This window comes from Apis florea, unplaced genomic scaffold, assembly GCF_048593485.1.
Source record: "Apis florea isolate Af1SG1 unplaced genomic scaffold, ASM4859348v1 contig_3587_pilon, whole genome shotgun sequence".
Classification (NCBI taxonomy): domain Eukaryota; kingdom Metazoa; phylum Arthropoda; class Insecta; order Hymenoptera; family Apidae; genus Apis; species Apis florea.
In genome coordinates this window covers 1,000,915-1,016,672 of record NW_028256789.1, presented here as the reverse complement: position 1 = coordinate 1,016,672, position 15,758 = coordinate 1,000,915, and the positions used below count along the sequence as shown (strand labels likewise).

The 15,758-nt window shown below is 39.0% G+C and overlaps 4 protein-coding genes across 4 annotated transcripts; 2 read left to right on the top strand and 2 right to left on the bottom strand.

Annotated features, from left to right (window-relative positions):
- Positions 1–906: 906 nt before the first annotated feature.
- LOC100863402 (UBX domain-containing protein 4) lies at positions 907–4,099 on the bottom strand. The gene is made up of 7 exons (XM_003692643.4): positions 3,680–4,099; positions 3,353–3,487; positions 2,789–3,189; positions 2,427–2,702; positions 2,048–2,350; positions 1,733–1,965; positions 907–1,656 (listed from the first exon to the last, which is right to left on the bottom strand). The coding sequence occupies exons 1-7, from the start codon at positions 3,759–3,761 to the stop codon at positions 1,521–1,523; spliced, it is 1,566 nt and encodes a 521-aa protein (XP_003692691.1). The 5' UTR covers positions 3,762–4,099; the 3' UTR covers positions 907–1,520.
- A 62-nt stretch (positions 4,100–4,161) lies between these two features.
- On the top strand, positions 4,162–9,305 carry LOC100872524 (large ribosomal subunit protein uL10m). The gene is given in 4 exon segments (XM_086914403.1): positions 4,162–4,328; positions 8,382–8,888; positions 8,951–9,155; positions 9,157–9,305. Coding segments are annotated over 4 exon segments (756 nt in total). The 5' UTR covers positions 4,162–4,306; the 3' UTR covers positions 9,179–9,305.
- On the top strand, positions 4,474–8,130 carry LOC147656565 (partitioning defective 3 homolog). Its single transcript, XM_086914394.1, has one exon. The coding sequence runs from the start codon at positions 4,901–4,903 to the stop codon at positions 7,778–7,780; it is 2,880 nt and encodes a 959-aa protein (XP_086770520.1). The 5' UTR covers positions 4,474–4,900; the 3' UTR covers positions 7,781–8,130.
- Positions 9,289–15,072, bottom strand: LOC100869297 (uncharacterized). Its single transcript, XM_003692610.4, has 9 exons — positions 11,803–15,072; positions 11,410–11,651; positions 11,138–11,315; positions 10,910–11,061; positions 10,625–10,803; positions 10,442–10,553; positions 10,187–10,369; positions 9,826–10,068; positions 9,289–9,712 (listed from the first exon to the last, which is right to left on the bottom strand). The coding sequence occupies exons 1-9, from the start codon at positions 14,933–14,935 to the stop codon at positions 9,632–9,634; spliced, it is 4,503 nt and encodes a 1,500-aa protein (XP_003692658.2). The 5' UTR covers positions 14,936–15,072; the 3' UTR covers positions 9,289–9,631.
- Positions 15,073–15,758: the final 686 nt, after the last annotated feature.

The window sequence follows — 15,758 nt, the reverse complement described above, 5'->3', positions numbered from 1 at the left end:
TATATAAAATTCTATGATAAGTTTATCATTTGTATTACGAGAATGATATACAATCATTCATACATTTAACAAGATTATTAAACGCACAATTGCATGTATTAAAGGGAGACGATGATAGAGATGATAAAATGATACAAGAATTGTTGACAGATGTGAAACTTGGCTGCGATTATACGAACTAGCAATATACATTGCAGAAATTTGTTTCAAACTTATACCAGCCAACTTGTGATTCTTCTGAATAAATCAGGAACAGGAAATATTGCTTTCAGCTAAATTCTGATTCAAATATATTTATATCTATCATATTTCTCTTGTATTAATTTTTCTTTACGGAATGAAAAAAAGGATAAGAATAAAATAAAACTTCAAATTTTATATTTTTTAGATTAAATTTTTTTATACTTTTAAAATTAATGAATACGTTACGACCAAACATGGCAGATAGTAAGTTGTTGAAAGGACGAGTAGGTGTGTCTGTAAGATCGTGTTACCCGAACGACACTCCTCTCGCAGGTTCTGCAATATGTTACGTTGCCAGAAAGCTGACACTTTTAAACGAACAAGTCAGCCAAAATGTTTGTTAATTTTACGCTTAATTGGTGCCACAATCGACAGCACTAAGGTAGGAAACATGTAAATTATCGGTTCGTTCGAACGTGTCAACCGCAGAACAAGACGGTAGAGATATTTTTCTGGCATTTATTTTCCTTTGCCTTGAACATATTTTTGGAATCGTGTTTCGCTAGACAAAAAATCACGCGTCACGATTCCATGTTCTCACCGTTGTATTAAATTGTCGTGTATCATTTTACCTAACTATTTAACGCCATTAACTATACGTTTCGGGGAATCGCGGAATAATAATCTAAAGGTATTTAACGGGTTGAGAATAAAAACTCACAATTTGTGTAGATGTTTTTATATATATATATATATATATTTTTTTTTTTATTCGTATCTTAACAGAATAAAAGCTTTCTAATTGATACATCTTGCATTTTATCATAAAATAAAACATAACATCGTTGCTATTCTTAGTACAATTCTTGTTACCCAAAAATATATCATAACGTTGATTAATGTGATATGACAAAATAATTTTTATTTCATAAGAAATCTCAAAACATATATACTAACAAAATCTTTGATATTCTATACGAATATAGGGATGTGTATTCGAGTTTATCTGTTGTATCGTAATTTTTGGTCCTTATATTCTTTGTAACTTATTAAAGTAAGTTATAAGATCTAATAAGGTGATATTAGATTATAAAATATTAAATATTCAGTGAACGTACAACACAAATAAACTTTTTCTTTAAATAAAATGGTTCGTTACTCGAGCATATCATCATAATTATGGTAGTAATAACATGACACTCGATTGTAATGCAATAGAGAACAGAAAGGTATAAAAGTTTAACAAAATAATTCGATTTTCAATCGAAGATTTCTGTTGCATATCTAAGATTAGTGAAATAGTAAAGCCTGTTAAAACTTTATTGATTTATAATAATCTACATTTGTTGCGTTGAATTACCATTCCATGTATTATTTTCATCGTTATCATCCCCACCTGATTGAAGTCTATGTATATTCCCTTCAGTTTTTATGGTTGTACTTCCTTGATTACCCAAATACCTTCTAACTAAACTAAATTTAATAATTATATTAAATGTTTGCAATCATATTACATTTATGTAAATATTTTTATAAATGTGAAACTTACCCTGATGTACTGGCAAAATTCTGAATGTTTGGTGAAATTGATCCCCCTGAATTGTTACTATCCTTCTTTTCAATAGCATTGCTTGATTGCTTCGATGTATTTTTTCGTATACCTCCGCTAAAATAACCTATTATGTAATAGTACACAGCTGTGAAAATTGCAAAAGTTGACCATACGAGTCGTGGTACGATACCAACATCTTGTGTAGATGTCACGGTAGTTGTCACGTTCGACTGAAATTATAAATCGAGACAATAAAGAATATTATATATATGATAAAAATTTAAATATTTTATCGATTGAAATTGAAATTACGTTTTTCAAAGGCAGGATTAAGATAACCGCTGTAGGAACTAATTCCAATTCTAAAAGGGTTTTATCATCGTCCTCAGGCATTAATTCCCGTCTAGGGAAAGAGGTAGACATCGCAAATTGACGGAATGGTAAATTAATATTCTGAACAACGTAAGTACGCAAATCGCGTAAAGTATTTGTTGGTTCAAATTGTGCGATGTAAGGATTGCCTGATGGCAACCGAAATTGTATTCTACTGACAGTTGCCGTTGATATTGATGGCTCAGATGGTTCTGATGACTCAGGTTGTTGTTGAACATGTTGCTACGTTTCGTAAAATTATATTTTATCGATATATAAAAAGATAACGAGTTCTTTTTCGTAAGAAAGTTATACACACCTGTTGCATTACTAGTTCCTTTTGTTTTCTTTCTAATTTATCTTGAGCAATTTGTTGTAAAACTTTTTCTCTAGCTGCTGCATCAGCAGCTTTTTCCCTCATTCTTTCCTCATAGGCTTGTTTCATTTCTAAATCTTGTTGTTTTTGTCGTAATTTTTGAACGTCACGGCCAATTTTGCGACGCTCTATTTCCCTTTCTCTTTCTTTTCTTTCTTCCTCTTCTATACGTTGTTTATTTTGCAACATTATTAACTGTTGCGCTCTTGCTCTTTTTTCCTAAGGATATATAATGTTTTAATATTTTTAATTAACATAAATGTTTAAATGAAAAATTCCAAAATAATTCTTTTAATAACTCATACTTCTGCTGTTAATTCTTTAGTAGATGTTTCCTTTGTTTCATTAACTGATTTTGATGGCTCTTTTAAACTTGTAGATGGTTCTTCTTTAATATCATCTTTAATTATATTATTACTTTCATTTTCTGGTGTAGATTGAGCTAATGGTACTTCTATATTTGATTCTACTACGTTATCATCTTTTTTATCTTCTTCAATCTTTACATTAGAATTAATACTGGTTTCAGCAGCTTTTTGTTCTGCATCTATCAAATTGATAGATGCATTTTTATTCTTTCCTACTTTTGTTAAGACTAAATCAATTTTAGTAGCTAAATCACTTGCTGTTGTGCTACCAGCAATAATTTCCAAAGGTGTACCATTTTCACCAATAAAGAATAAAGATGGCACAGGCACCAATTGATCTAGTGAATGACTCTTAGGAAAATAATTTTATTAAAATTTTTTTGTACTATGTAGAATTCTATGAATAACTCATGCATACATATATATATATATATATAATATATATAATATATATATATATATAAATCAAAGCTTTTTAATAATCATTATAATAAAGGATACAAATTTGGGCAAAAAATCTGTAAGTCTCAGATCCACTTTCTAATCGTATTGCTACAAAATGTTCTTGTTCCAAGCGACAAGAAACTTCTGTAGCATTGATTGCTTCGGCAACTTGTGCAGATGTATCATCTTTTCCTATAAATATGGATTACAAGATTATTTATTTTATAATAATAAATCATGCAAACATAATTATCAAAAGAGAAAATATAAAAAAAGAAAAGTTTTTAAAATGTTTCTAATCATAAATACAAGTTAATATTAATGATAAATATATAATAATAGATTGAACAATAACTTAACCTAACATTACAAATATGTATATACCTTCGATAAAAACGACAAAAATTGCTTTCCTGGATTTTGAGGTTGCCACTGCTTCATTGATACTACCTTCAAACCACTTCATTTTTTTTGCAAAATTAACAATATCTGTATTTTATTGTGCTATCAATTAATAATGACGTAATGAAAAAATGGTTTAATCACTAGAAATTTTCTTCAAATCTTGACGTTTCAGAATGTAAGTAAGGTTTGGGTAGGTAACCATTGGATCGTGTTAATGAATTAATCCATTATGTTAGGAATGACTATCAGTTTATATTCTCTTTAATTTAATACAATATATAGTAACGTAAATGATATAAATATCTTTAATCAAAATATTGTAGAAATTTGTAAAAATAACCCTTATGAAATATAAGTCAATGTCACATAACAATGTCATATATTAGTTATTCGCCAATTGAAAATAAGACTTTCATTATTAAATCGATGAAATTTTCGTTAGTTGAAAGGTAGCCTTTAAATTTGAAGGTTAAATACGAACCAGTGGATTCGAACCATTTCAATGTGTTCAGTGTATAAATGAGGATGTGAGTTAATGAGTGAAGAACATATAAAATTATTTATAAGCATTTATTGCCTCTGTTTTAAGAAGAATAGAATTAAATAATGGCTCATTTTATAAAGAAAGGTAAGTGTTAATATTTTAATCTTTTCTTAATATGGTTAAAATATATTCCTTCAATTATTGAAAATGAAGCGGCATAATAGGTTATTTTGTTGGCCACACTGTTTGTATCGCCATATTTCTTACATTCCATTGAATTGTCAGAAGGAATAGTGGAATAAAATGTGGTAATGGCGAGTGCGTCTGTTCCGCATATTTGATGTTGTGATAAAGTTGGGCGTACGCGTCCGCCTTATCAATCGTGACAAAGTTTTTTTATTTCGAATATGTCTACTTAATTTTGATATATATACTTAGTTTTTAAAGAAATTTAACCGACAATAAAAAAAATAAAGTGTCCAGTGTACAATGTCGGTGATTCATTATCGGAATATGGAAGTATACGACAGATAATAGAAGATAATCGTGTTATAGAAAAGAAATTTATATATTTTATATATTTCATAACACGTGCAGTTCTTTCATTATATTCGTTTTGTAATACACAAGATAGTATTTTAAACGTGCTATTATATTAGAAATAATCAATAAATGCTTGTAAACGTATAACAAGATAATATGAAATCGGAACGAACATGAAGGTAACTGTGTGTTTCGACAACGTCCGGGTGGTGGTTCCTTGTGGGGATGGAACCCTACTGGTTAAAGATTTAATGCATGAGGCTACTCTAAGATATAAAAAGGCAACTGGAAAGAATGATAATACATTAACTATAAATAGTTTATCTTCTTTAACTGGAGGTGGTCTCTTGGATCCAGATGATAGGTTATGTGATGTAGCTGATGATAGAGAACAGATTGTTGCTCATTTTGTGAGTTCTGATGTTTCGCATGCTGGTGGTGATGGAGCAAGTTCAGTTGGGACAAATAGCCCTGATTTTTTTCATTCAGATAGCAAAGAACCAACTTATACAATTGATACACATTCCTCGATTCCTATCAGTGCTATTAAAAGAGAAAGTACCAAAAGATTATCAATGCATGCACTATCAACCAGAGAGCCATGTTTAACCACATATTCTGCTCAGTCCCTTCCCAGAGAGTCTCGACGTAGAGAACCATTGGGACAAGATGCCAAAGTGTCATTTGAATATATAAATGCCAATATAGAATCAGGAGATCAAGGAGAAATTCGAGAAATTGTGATAAAGAATGAAGCAGGACCACTGGGGCTTCATGTGGTGCCATGTTATGATTTGTTGGGTAATGATCAGGGACTAAGAGTTGAAGGTATTGAACCAAATGGCAGAATTGCTAGAGATGGTCAAATTGATTTGCATGATAAGATTATAAAAATAAATGGTCACAATCTATTGCATATACCATTTTCTAAAGTGCAAGAGATTTTTCGTACCTGTATGACTGAACCATGTTTACAAATTTCTGTAGTGAAACATAAAAAGTCACATGAGAAGTCATTGCATAAAAATCATAGCAATACTAGCGGAGGATCAGAAAAGGAAATTGATGATAATGTTAAAAGACTTCAATGTAGCAATTATAATTTGTTGCAGACTGCTAATACCCGTAAGATTGGACGTATGATAGAGATAGAATTAACAAAAGGGAGTAATGGTCTTGGATTTAGTGTCACGACACGTGATAATCCTGCGGGAGGCCATTGTCCAATATATATTAAAAATATATTACCAAAAGGTGCTGCAGTTGAAGATGGTAGATTAAGGCCTGGAGATAGATTATTGGAGGTAAATAATAAAGAAATGACTGGTAAAAGTCAAGCAGAAGTGGTTTCACTTCTGAGAAGTATTCCACCTGGTGGAAAAGTAAGAATGGTTGTATCACGTCAGGAAGAAATTTCTTCAAGCATTCCAGATTCTCATTCTCATGTTACTTCCACAAGTCAAGCCTCAGAAACTACTGATAATTCAAAATATTGGAATGCATTGAATACATCACCAATAAAAAAGAACGCTGAAGTGCAGGATAAAATTAATACCCATAACTATGATAAGTGCACATTTAAACCAGTGAAATCTTCAGAAGATATTGTTTTATCACCACGTAAAAATCGTATGATATTAACTTTAGATATACCAGTACATGATTCAGAGAAAGCTGGATTAGGTGTTAGTGTTAAGGGAAAGACTACAAATACGGATGAAAACACTAATATGGATTTAGGAATTTTTATTAAAAGTGTCCTTCACGGAGGTGCAGCCTCTAGGGATGGAAGATTAAGGACCAATGATCAATTGCTCAATGTAAATGGGGTATCATTATTAGGATTATCAAACTCGGATGCAATGGAAACATTGAGAAGAGCAATGCTCAATACAAACAGCTCTTTAACTGGAGTAATCACTCTCACAATAGCAAGGAGGATATCTTCCTATGATGGAAATGAAAAAAATTTGTCAGAAAATTTATCCTCTCAGTGTAAACTGGAATCAGCCAACAGTATATACATATCTGATTCCACGAAAGCCAGCGAGGGCAGGGTAAAAGAGAAGAACAATTTGAATTCCCAATCTGATATCTTGGACAATGGTGGACTATTGTCTTGCGTTATGGCATCACCGTGGAATCCAGTTATCGATAGATTAACCGAACAGTATAATAAGAATAGTTTAAGGAATGAAAGTTATTGTATCGCAACTAATAAAACATGGATAGAACCTGCGAGCAATGTGAAAAAAATTACAATAGGACAGCGTGATGATCGCGCGGAACCAGTATTGCTAGAAGATTCCAATGAACCGCAGTGCAATGAAGCTAAACGAAACACGGACGATAAAGATAGTCAGTATTCCGGGGATCCGACGTACGATAGTCAGTTATCCTTGGAGGAATTTAGCTCCTCTTCCAATAAGTTTTCCCGCGATGCTTTAGGTAGGCAGAGCATGTCGGAGAAGCGACATGCTGCTTTAGATGCCAAGAATACGGATACTTATAAGAGAAATAAAAAATTACGGGAAGGCCGCGAAAATAAGAATCAGGAACAAGCGAATCAGAAGCATTCGAATCAATCGGCTGATTCGGAAGATCATACCAGACGGGGGGTTAAATCAGAAAGTTACGACAAGAATAAGAATAAAGCTGCTACCGACGGCAGTACGGCGAGTGAGAGTAATATGAAACGATACGAGAAATCGGTCGATCCTGCTCAATCAGAATACGTATACACTATACCTGGATGTAATAATAAGTACACTTCTCCAAGGAAACACTGGCTTGTTGACGATGTGCATGGCGAGATAACGAGCAATAATTTTAAAGACGATCGCGAGGGTTTTCCAAATAGTCGGGGGGACGTGAAACAAGCATCTCTCAATTCAGCTTTGGATGATCGATACAAGCGTTCACGAAAGAAAGGTGGCATACGTTCGATGCTTCGATTAGGGAAGAATAGGAAATCGCTCAATTTCGGTGATAGTATAGAAGCTCGTCACGAATCCAGTAATTATTGCAGTGGAACGATCAATTATATCGCATAATATACAAAAAAAGAGGGGAGAGGAGGGGGGGGGGGAGAATTTATAACGTAGATACGGAATTCAAAGTATACATAAACATACTTGTGCATAACACCTAGAAACACATATTATACACGAAATATATACATTTTTAACACCTATCGCACGTATGTACTCCGTCGCATCGTATGTACTTAAACATGTATGATTTGTCCCAAAGTGCCTTATATCATCGCAAAGTATAAAAAAAAAAAAAAAAAAAAAAAAAAAATTTATTCTGTATATATATATAATTTTTGTATTTGTCTTCAATTCGTACCGATCATATACATGTATCTATTTTTAAAATAAAACTATGCACGTAACATAAACAGTGTGTAAGTTGAATAACCGATAATTTTAAGACGGGAACTACTACCGATATCTATTAGACAAATATTTGGTCACGATTTTGACAATGTTTAAAGATTCCTTATAAATTCTAATTTATATCCAATTGAAGTAACAATCGATACAAACAGTGTGTTACTAAGCTTAGGATAATCACGGTAAATAGATATATTAATTAAATGGATGGCGAAAGAATTTATCTTCATTTACAAATATATTTGTTTTGTTCTAGCATTTCAGTTAATCCCGAATCAATTATTGTACCAACAAAAGCGTTACAGGGGAAAGATAAATCTTAGAAAACCAAAAATATATTTTAAAAAGCGAGTGTTAAACGAACTTTTAACACCTTTCTTTATTAATCCCAACAAGGATAAAACTTTGGAACAATTCTGCGAAGAGACGAGAACAGAGAAAGTCGAGCATCGTCTTGGAATTTATGATACGATAATAGCGAGAGAAGTTCGTAATTGGTTTGACAATTCAAAAATGGTTGCTGTATTGCATGTGAATAGCATTATGGAACTGGATGTATTCGATATCAAAGTTGCATTATTCAAGAAAAATATGCACTACAAACGTTATGGGTCTCATATCGTACATAATATGATTAAGAATTCGCCTTACGAAAGTCTTGCTCCCTTAATTAGTAATTATACTGCATTTGTATTCAGTTCTGAAATACAAGTACCCACTGTAAACAAAATTATCAAAAAAAGCAAGAAAATGTATATATTAGGTAAGCAATGGAGAAACGATGGCAGAATGATTTTATTAACAAATTTGATTTCTTTTTTTTAGGGGGAGTGTTAGAAGGACAAGTGTTGAAGTATGACGATTTCCTGAAGTTTGGAGAAATGGATATCATAACGGCGCAATCAAATTTAGTTCAAGTATTACAAAATGCAGGAGGCGTTAATCTGACTCGACAACTTACACACCATCAGTCGACATTGTTGACACGACTGAAACAGATCGGTACAAATGAGACAACCTCCAACGATAAAAAATGAATCGGTGCCTATATAATTGCAAAGATACCTGTATCTATAATTTATTATACGTTTATGATGCACACGAAGCTTTAAGTAAAGTACAATTTATTCTCCTGTGCCCTTTGTGACGATAAAAAATAAGAATTATCGTTGAAAACTGAGGTGTCTGCCTCTTTATTACTTTCAATTATTCTCCAATTCCACGAAGGACGGTTCCGCGATAAGGTTAATCGTTGAGCAAGCAGCGTATGCGACGTATACGTAATGTAACTTATCAGTATCAACTTTATCGATTATCAAAACTCATTATAATATATCAAGCCATTCGATGCTTTGACTAGTGATTCATCCCGATATACGGGGACACTGATAATGGTATAAAAATATTTTGATCCATGATGCATTGCATTTGCACTTCTTTTCTTCCATTGCATCCACCCGTTGGTCGTGCACGCATCGTTGCAGTAATTGTATCTCTTGATGGTTCTCAGTGACAGTAATTGCAACGAGGATGACACTTGACTCCGTTTTCTCCGCATCTACAGCCTCCGGATGTGTCCCCTTTTCCCTGTGTGAATCACCCGAAATAGGATCAATACAGAAATAAAACAATCGAGTCATGAAAATGTGTACTAATATTTCAATATCGAACAATAACATTGTTACGTATCGATTACTTACTGCAGGTCCCCAACGTGGACCTCTCGTTACCCAGCATATCTCGGTCTTGCACATTGAACAACGCAACCAATCGCAACCCCATTTTTTCATCAAAACAACAGCACACGTGGGACACGCGAGTGCTTCACCCCTGTCTACCATTTCCTCCAACATCTCGGCAGTCCTTCGTGATTCTTGATCCGTTTCCTTCGATAATCTCAATTCTTGTTGGTATTGTTTACAATTTTTGCCAGTATGAATAGCCTGCGAGGTAAATATTTCTGTAAAACTTTTATCAATTAATTAATATTAATTAATTTTGTTTATTTAAATATTTCAATATTCAATAACAATATAAAATAATTAAACTTTGCTTTTCGACCTGGCAAGTGAGACAATTGTTTGCACCGCACACGGGGCAAAGAAAGTTGTTCACATCGTCGTCGTAGATGCACCAGCCAGGGCAGTCCGGAGTTTTACAGTGGAACGCGTTGTTTCCAGCATTATTTTCCGCTTGAGCGATCGATTTGGCTAAATGTTGCTGGTAAACTTCTGGTTCGACGAGCTATGTAATCAAATCGCGTATTAAATTTTTGTTATAAAATATTATTTTAACGAATTTGAACAATTGACTTACAGCTTTAATTTCACGTTCTTGGAGAGTCGACTCACAGGTGTACTCCGAGTCTCTGTAAGGACATTTCACTTCCGCTTCTTCGCAGTATCGAATCGTATTAGCAATACATGATCTAGGTAAAATTGTTCGTTAAACTGATTTGTACGAAATGTTGTTTTCATCTAATTATTCTAATTATTATACCTGCAGAACATATGCAAGCAATCCCTCAAGATAACTCCTTCACGAGGACCGTATGTAACGAAGCATACGGGACATTCGATCGGTTCGGAGTTCGGAATAACATCGCAGTTTTCCAAAGAAATTAATTCTTCGTACCTGTCCATTTTCACTTCCACTGGTGTGTTTCTCTCCTCTATCTCCTATATGTATTTATTAAGATGAATTTATGAAAATATATATATATATATATTTTTTTTTACCAAAAAAAAAAAATAGAAAGTGTCGTGAAAATAAAATATTCAATACCTGAGGTTCTTCAACTTCTTCGTGATCTTGTTCCACAATCTGCAGTACTTCCGTAGACGTGCTCGCGTCATCATTTGGCACATTTGGCACATTTGGCACTTCCTCTGTACCGTTACTTTTTTCTATTTGTACGACACTTTCAGGTCTTAATTCTATAATCGGATATGTTAATCATCAGATATTATTTATTTATTTATTATTTCATTTCTTTCCTTTTTTTTTTAGTACCTGGGGCAACGAGATACAAGAATACCGGAGATCCGTTAACAGCCTGCAATTCGTTCAGACTCGCTTCATCGCGATCTGCTAAATTTTTACCTATGATCCATCGTTGCACATTGGTCGGTATTTCGAATTCCGTGTATATCTTCGCTTTCAATTCGGCCACCGTCATCCTGCTCGGCAGCTGTTATTTTATTTTGGCTTAGTACGGCATCTAATATCATCGTACGGATTGGCAAACTTAAGCTACCTTGATTCGAGTGGGCAACGCTATTTACCTGAAGGGGTATCGGTCCCTGGTGGGCAAGCTTGTCTTCTATGTACATATTGACTTTAATCAACTGATCTTTGAGACGAGCTGATCGTTGTCGAATCACGGAACAATGAATTTTAAGCCGTGCCAGCTCCTTCGCCAAACCTGCCGCTTGTTGATGGTGGCCAGATGCGATTGCCGCTTCTAACTTTCTGAGTAATCGGTTTATGGCCAGCGTGTTCATATTTTTTTCCGCTGAATTGTCATCTGTGGAACAGAGGAGAACAGAGAACACGCGCGTTAACGTGGTAAGAGGGAAAAACGCGTGACATCGAGCAATAAATTTAGACGAGTGATTCATTCGGAAGAAAGAAGAAAAAGGAAAAAGAACTTAAATCTACTTTAATTAAAATTATACCTTCCTCGCTACCCTCGAACGTATCTTCCTGCGTGGAGAATTTTCGTTGAATCGTGGGCGATGCTTTCGATACCTCACCGCTATTATCAATTTTCGTAACGTTGGCTCGGGACGAATTAGAACTTAGTGGTTTAGGAGAGGGAGGGGGGACGTGCGTATTCGCGTAGATGGATTGCTCGATCACATTGGCGTAAGTGTTCTCGTTGAGCGCGGTCCTCGTCGTTTTTGTCGCTTCGATCTCGGCAAAATCCCGAGGCCGTATCAACTGAAACGTATTCTTCAATCCGGAACTACCCAAGCTTTTCCCGGACGTTTTGTAGAGCACGTTTTCTTGCTTCCAACCCGAGGTGGACGGTTGTTCCACAGATGTAGAGGGTTGATTCAATCTTCGTATATTTCCGCTAGTTTGTACCGAGCACGACACCTTTTGTTTGTCCAGCTCGTAATCGTTTGGCACCGTTATACTCTCGACTTTCGTTACCGCGGAAACGAAATACCTGGTCTTGCCAGGATCTGAAACGTTAACCGTTTCTTTCTCCACGACTGGTTTCTCCGTCACGTCGGTGTTACGTGTCACAATTTTGCCGGGTTTCGAACGCTTTGGTAACGAGTGTTTCATTTCCTTCAACATCTCCTTTAAATCCGTCGTAATTGGATCCTCGATGGTGTTCAATAACGGCGACCTGCTATTACCCGATTTCGTTTTCACGTTCGGTTCGCTCGGACGTAGAGACGTATCCCCGAGGATTATCGATTTTTCTGGCGGCGCGCCGCTCTTTGTCTTAGCGTCTTTCTCCGCCTCCACCAGGATATCGAGCACTTTAGTCACCTTACTTGATATTCCGCCTTCCTCCTCGCGAACTTTATTTCTCCGATTAGCGGGTGTCGCGCTCTCGAGCAACGACCTCCGATCGATGAATTTGAATTCTTTCGCGCGTAGCTGTTTATCGATCTCGTCGAATATGTCCGAAAATTCTTTCTGCACACCGTCGAGACGTTGCTGCTTGTTCAACTTTCTCGGCTCGTCGAAGATGCTCGATGCAACGGAGCGTTCCTTCGACTCCGCGGAATTACGAGGGAACAAGTATCCTCGTAGATCCTCGTTGCTCGTTTTCGTCTCCCTCTTCTCCCCACCTTCCTGTTTCAATCCAATCTCCTGCTGCGTGACAGGCGCGTCCTTGCGAAGGATCGCGCGATCGCTCGTACGATTCGCAGCCAGTTGACTCTGCAGGAACGATATCCTGTTGGAAGTTTCGCTGGCCAATTTATCGTTCTGCTCCTTGCTCGGCCTACTCTTGCTTCCCGAAATCTTCGAGCCACCCGTTTCCGTGTTCTCCACTCTCGCTTTTCCAACCGCCTTTTGCTGCGGTGGAAAATACCTGGAGATATCCTTCTCAACGTGGCCGGCTTGTCCGGTTGCGGAGAATCTCGGACGATCCTTCCAATCGTTGGCATGCTCCGACACCTTGGCGTTCCTCGCCACGTCCCGCTCCAATTTCCCCCCAATTTGTTGATCCCTCGCGTTTCTCGCGAAGAAGTTGGAATTCACCGTGACCTTGGTGATATTGCTGATGGCGTTGAACTTGGAGATGAGAGCCCGGGTGCCACGCCTGGGCGACGAGCTCTCCATCGCGGACGCGACGATGCCTTGAACGAGTTCCTCGTTCGCGTCGCTCCTTCTCTCGAACGCGTCCACGAATCTCGACGAGTTCAACAGCATCGAGGCCTTGGCGCGCGCCTGTTCCTCCTGAACGATCGCTGCCGCCTCTTTGTCCAGCTCGCTGATGTTGGTGAGAATCGAGAGGCCGGATCTCCGTTTCGCTTCCCTTCTTCTGTCCTCGGCTTGCCCGCCACGGTGGAAGAAGCTCAACCTGGACAAAGACGCGTCGACGGAATAACCGGAGGTGGAGGAGGAGGAGGAGGAGGTGGCGGTGGTCGTGTTGGCGTTCGTGGCACCGCATTCTTCTTTTATTTCGATCGTGGAGCTTGTCGGGGCTCGGAGGACATCGCCCCTCCTCGACGCCCCGGAATCCCGAGAATGCTCGAAGACGCTCCGTTTGTACCAAGGTCGTGGCATGGCTGCGCTCAAAGTTCCAACTGCGGTGGTGGCCGCCGCAGTCTGGCTCTCGCGAAGAATGGTCGTCGTGTCGGACGAGCCGCCACTCGTCCCGTCCCTCTTCTCCCGCCTCGCCTCTCGTTTCGACAATAGAACGCCCCCTTGAAGGACCAACGTGTCGTTGCTCAGAGTCTGCACGTCCTCGGTGTCTGCCCGCGTAGTTTCCACCGCGTCCATTCCGCCATCGGTAATCCGATCCTCGCGCGCGATCCTCTCGGGCGGTTTCGGCGCGCGTCGCTTTCGCCTGTTACTGTTCCTCCCTGTTTCGCGCGCATCTACCTCCGCTCCTCTCACCTCCACGGGAGGATTAGGCGCCCGCCGCTTCCCTTTCACGTGTACCCGTCTACGGGTCGAGTCGACGGCGTAACGAGCCCTCCGCTCGTCCAACCTCTTGAGAGATTCCAACAACGTTCGAGGATCGGGGGCCGGTAGATTGCCGCAAGAATTGAACGTGGCAGACGGTTGCAGGGAATATCTGGCCGTTATGTCCCTTCTGTGAACGTTGGCGGGCAACGTGGACGCCGCGTCCCCCGACTCGTTCTCTTTGTTGCTGCCCGCGACTGCGACTTTCGAGGCGCCGGCCGCGAACGGGCCAACCTCGGCCGCCTGCTCGAGCGCGTCTAGCGAGAATCCATCGCATCTGGCCAGGGTGCCCGTGTGAAACGCGAAGCTACGCACGGTGGTGGTGCTGTAAAACGTGTCCACGCTCTCCACGCTCGACGACGCGCTTCTTCGGTCCCCCCCGCTCTTCTCGCTCCCCCCGTATTTCGTATCGTCGATCGTTCTCCGCCTCTTCTCAACGGTCGAGTCCCGATTACCGGACCGGATTTTGAACCATTTGAACAGGGAGAATCTGGTCGCGTTGCCACCACGTACCTCGTGCACGTTACGCGAATCTACGCGGCGATCAACCACGGACGCTTCCGTCCCGGCCGACGTTCTTCCTTCTCGGTCGGTGATCCGTACGCCATTGGGGAATGTGCTCGCCTCGATGCTGCATGCGGCTCGCAGTACCATTCTTACTCACCGCATATTCCCTCTCGAAGCCAACTCCGCCCCACTCCGCTCATCCACTGCTCCGCATAGTTCTTTATTTAGATTCTCACTCACGCGCTTTTAACTTCCTTCCAGTTCGTCTCTAACGTTAAAGGGAAACCGCGTCCGATCTTTTGCAAGCAAATCTTGTTGCGCCGATTCGTATTCTCAAACGTCGCGTATCCCCTTTTCCTCCCTCTCGAAACCAAAGTCGTTTCCTCTCGATCCAATCCTCTATGCCGTTCTCTCTGTCTAACCTCGCCTACGTTTTCGGCGTGCGAGGGCAGCGAGAGTGGAGGTTCAGCAGACGGTCGCAAGAACGGTTGCCGGGTACGGACGCAAACTTGCGCGGAACATGGTGTTCCGATCGAGTTACGCGTTTCCCCGGCGTGTACGTGCGAGGAATGTATCGCGGAACGGTAAATCGACTGACGAATTTCGCCGCGACGACCGTCGCCGACGCCGCCGAACACGTACGACAAAGATACTCTTCTCTTCGCTATTAATAGACGGGCCTTCTCCTGCCTTCGGTTATTTTCAAGCCCGCTCTCTCTCTCTCTCTCTCTCTCTCTCGCTCGCTGTCTGCGCGCCCGCTGTCCGAAATCAAAACAGAGAAATACGGCGCGCGCCTTTTCAACCACCACTGTCCTCTCCTCCTACCGTCTTCGCGATTATTCTTACCATTCGTAGAAAATATTCTTCTTCTTCTTTTTCTTTCGAAGGAAGAAGTTGATTTTCGAACGAGCTAACTCAAAAACTAACGATCGGTTTAAAGTTTAAAGAGGATGGGATTGCGTAGAGGGGG

Coding starts and splice junctions, on each gene's coding strand:
- LOC100863402 (XM_003692643.4), bottom strand. CDS start 3,761: ATGAAGTGGTTTGAAGGTAGTATCAATGAAGCAGTGGCAACCTCAAAA. Junction 2,351..2,426: donor AGGAACTAGTAATGCAACAG/GTGTGTATAACT, acceptor TACGAAACGTAG/CAACATGTTCAACAACAACC. Junction 1,657..1,732: donor AATTTTGCCAGTACATCAGG/GTAAGTTTCACA, acceptor TATTAAATTTAG/TTTAGTTAGAAGGTATTTGG.
- LOC147656565 (XM_086914394.1), top strand. CDS start 4,901: ATGAAGGTAACTGTGTGTTTCGACAACGTCCGGGTGGTGGTTCCTTGT.
- LOC100869297 (XM_003692610.4), bottom strand. CDS start 14,935: ATGGTACTGCGAGCCGCATGCAGCATCGAGGCGAGCACATTCCCCAAT. Junction 11,652..11,802: donor GTTCGAGGGTAGCGAGGAAG/GTATAATTTTAA, acceptor TCTGTTCCACAG/ATGACAATTCAGCGGAAAAA. Junction 11,316..11,409: donor AGGGACCGATACCCCTTCAG/GTAAATAGCGTT, acceptor ATAAAATAACAG/CTGCCGAGCAGGATGACGGT.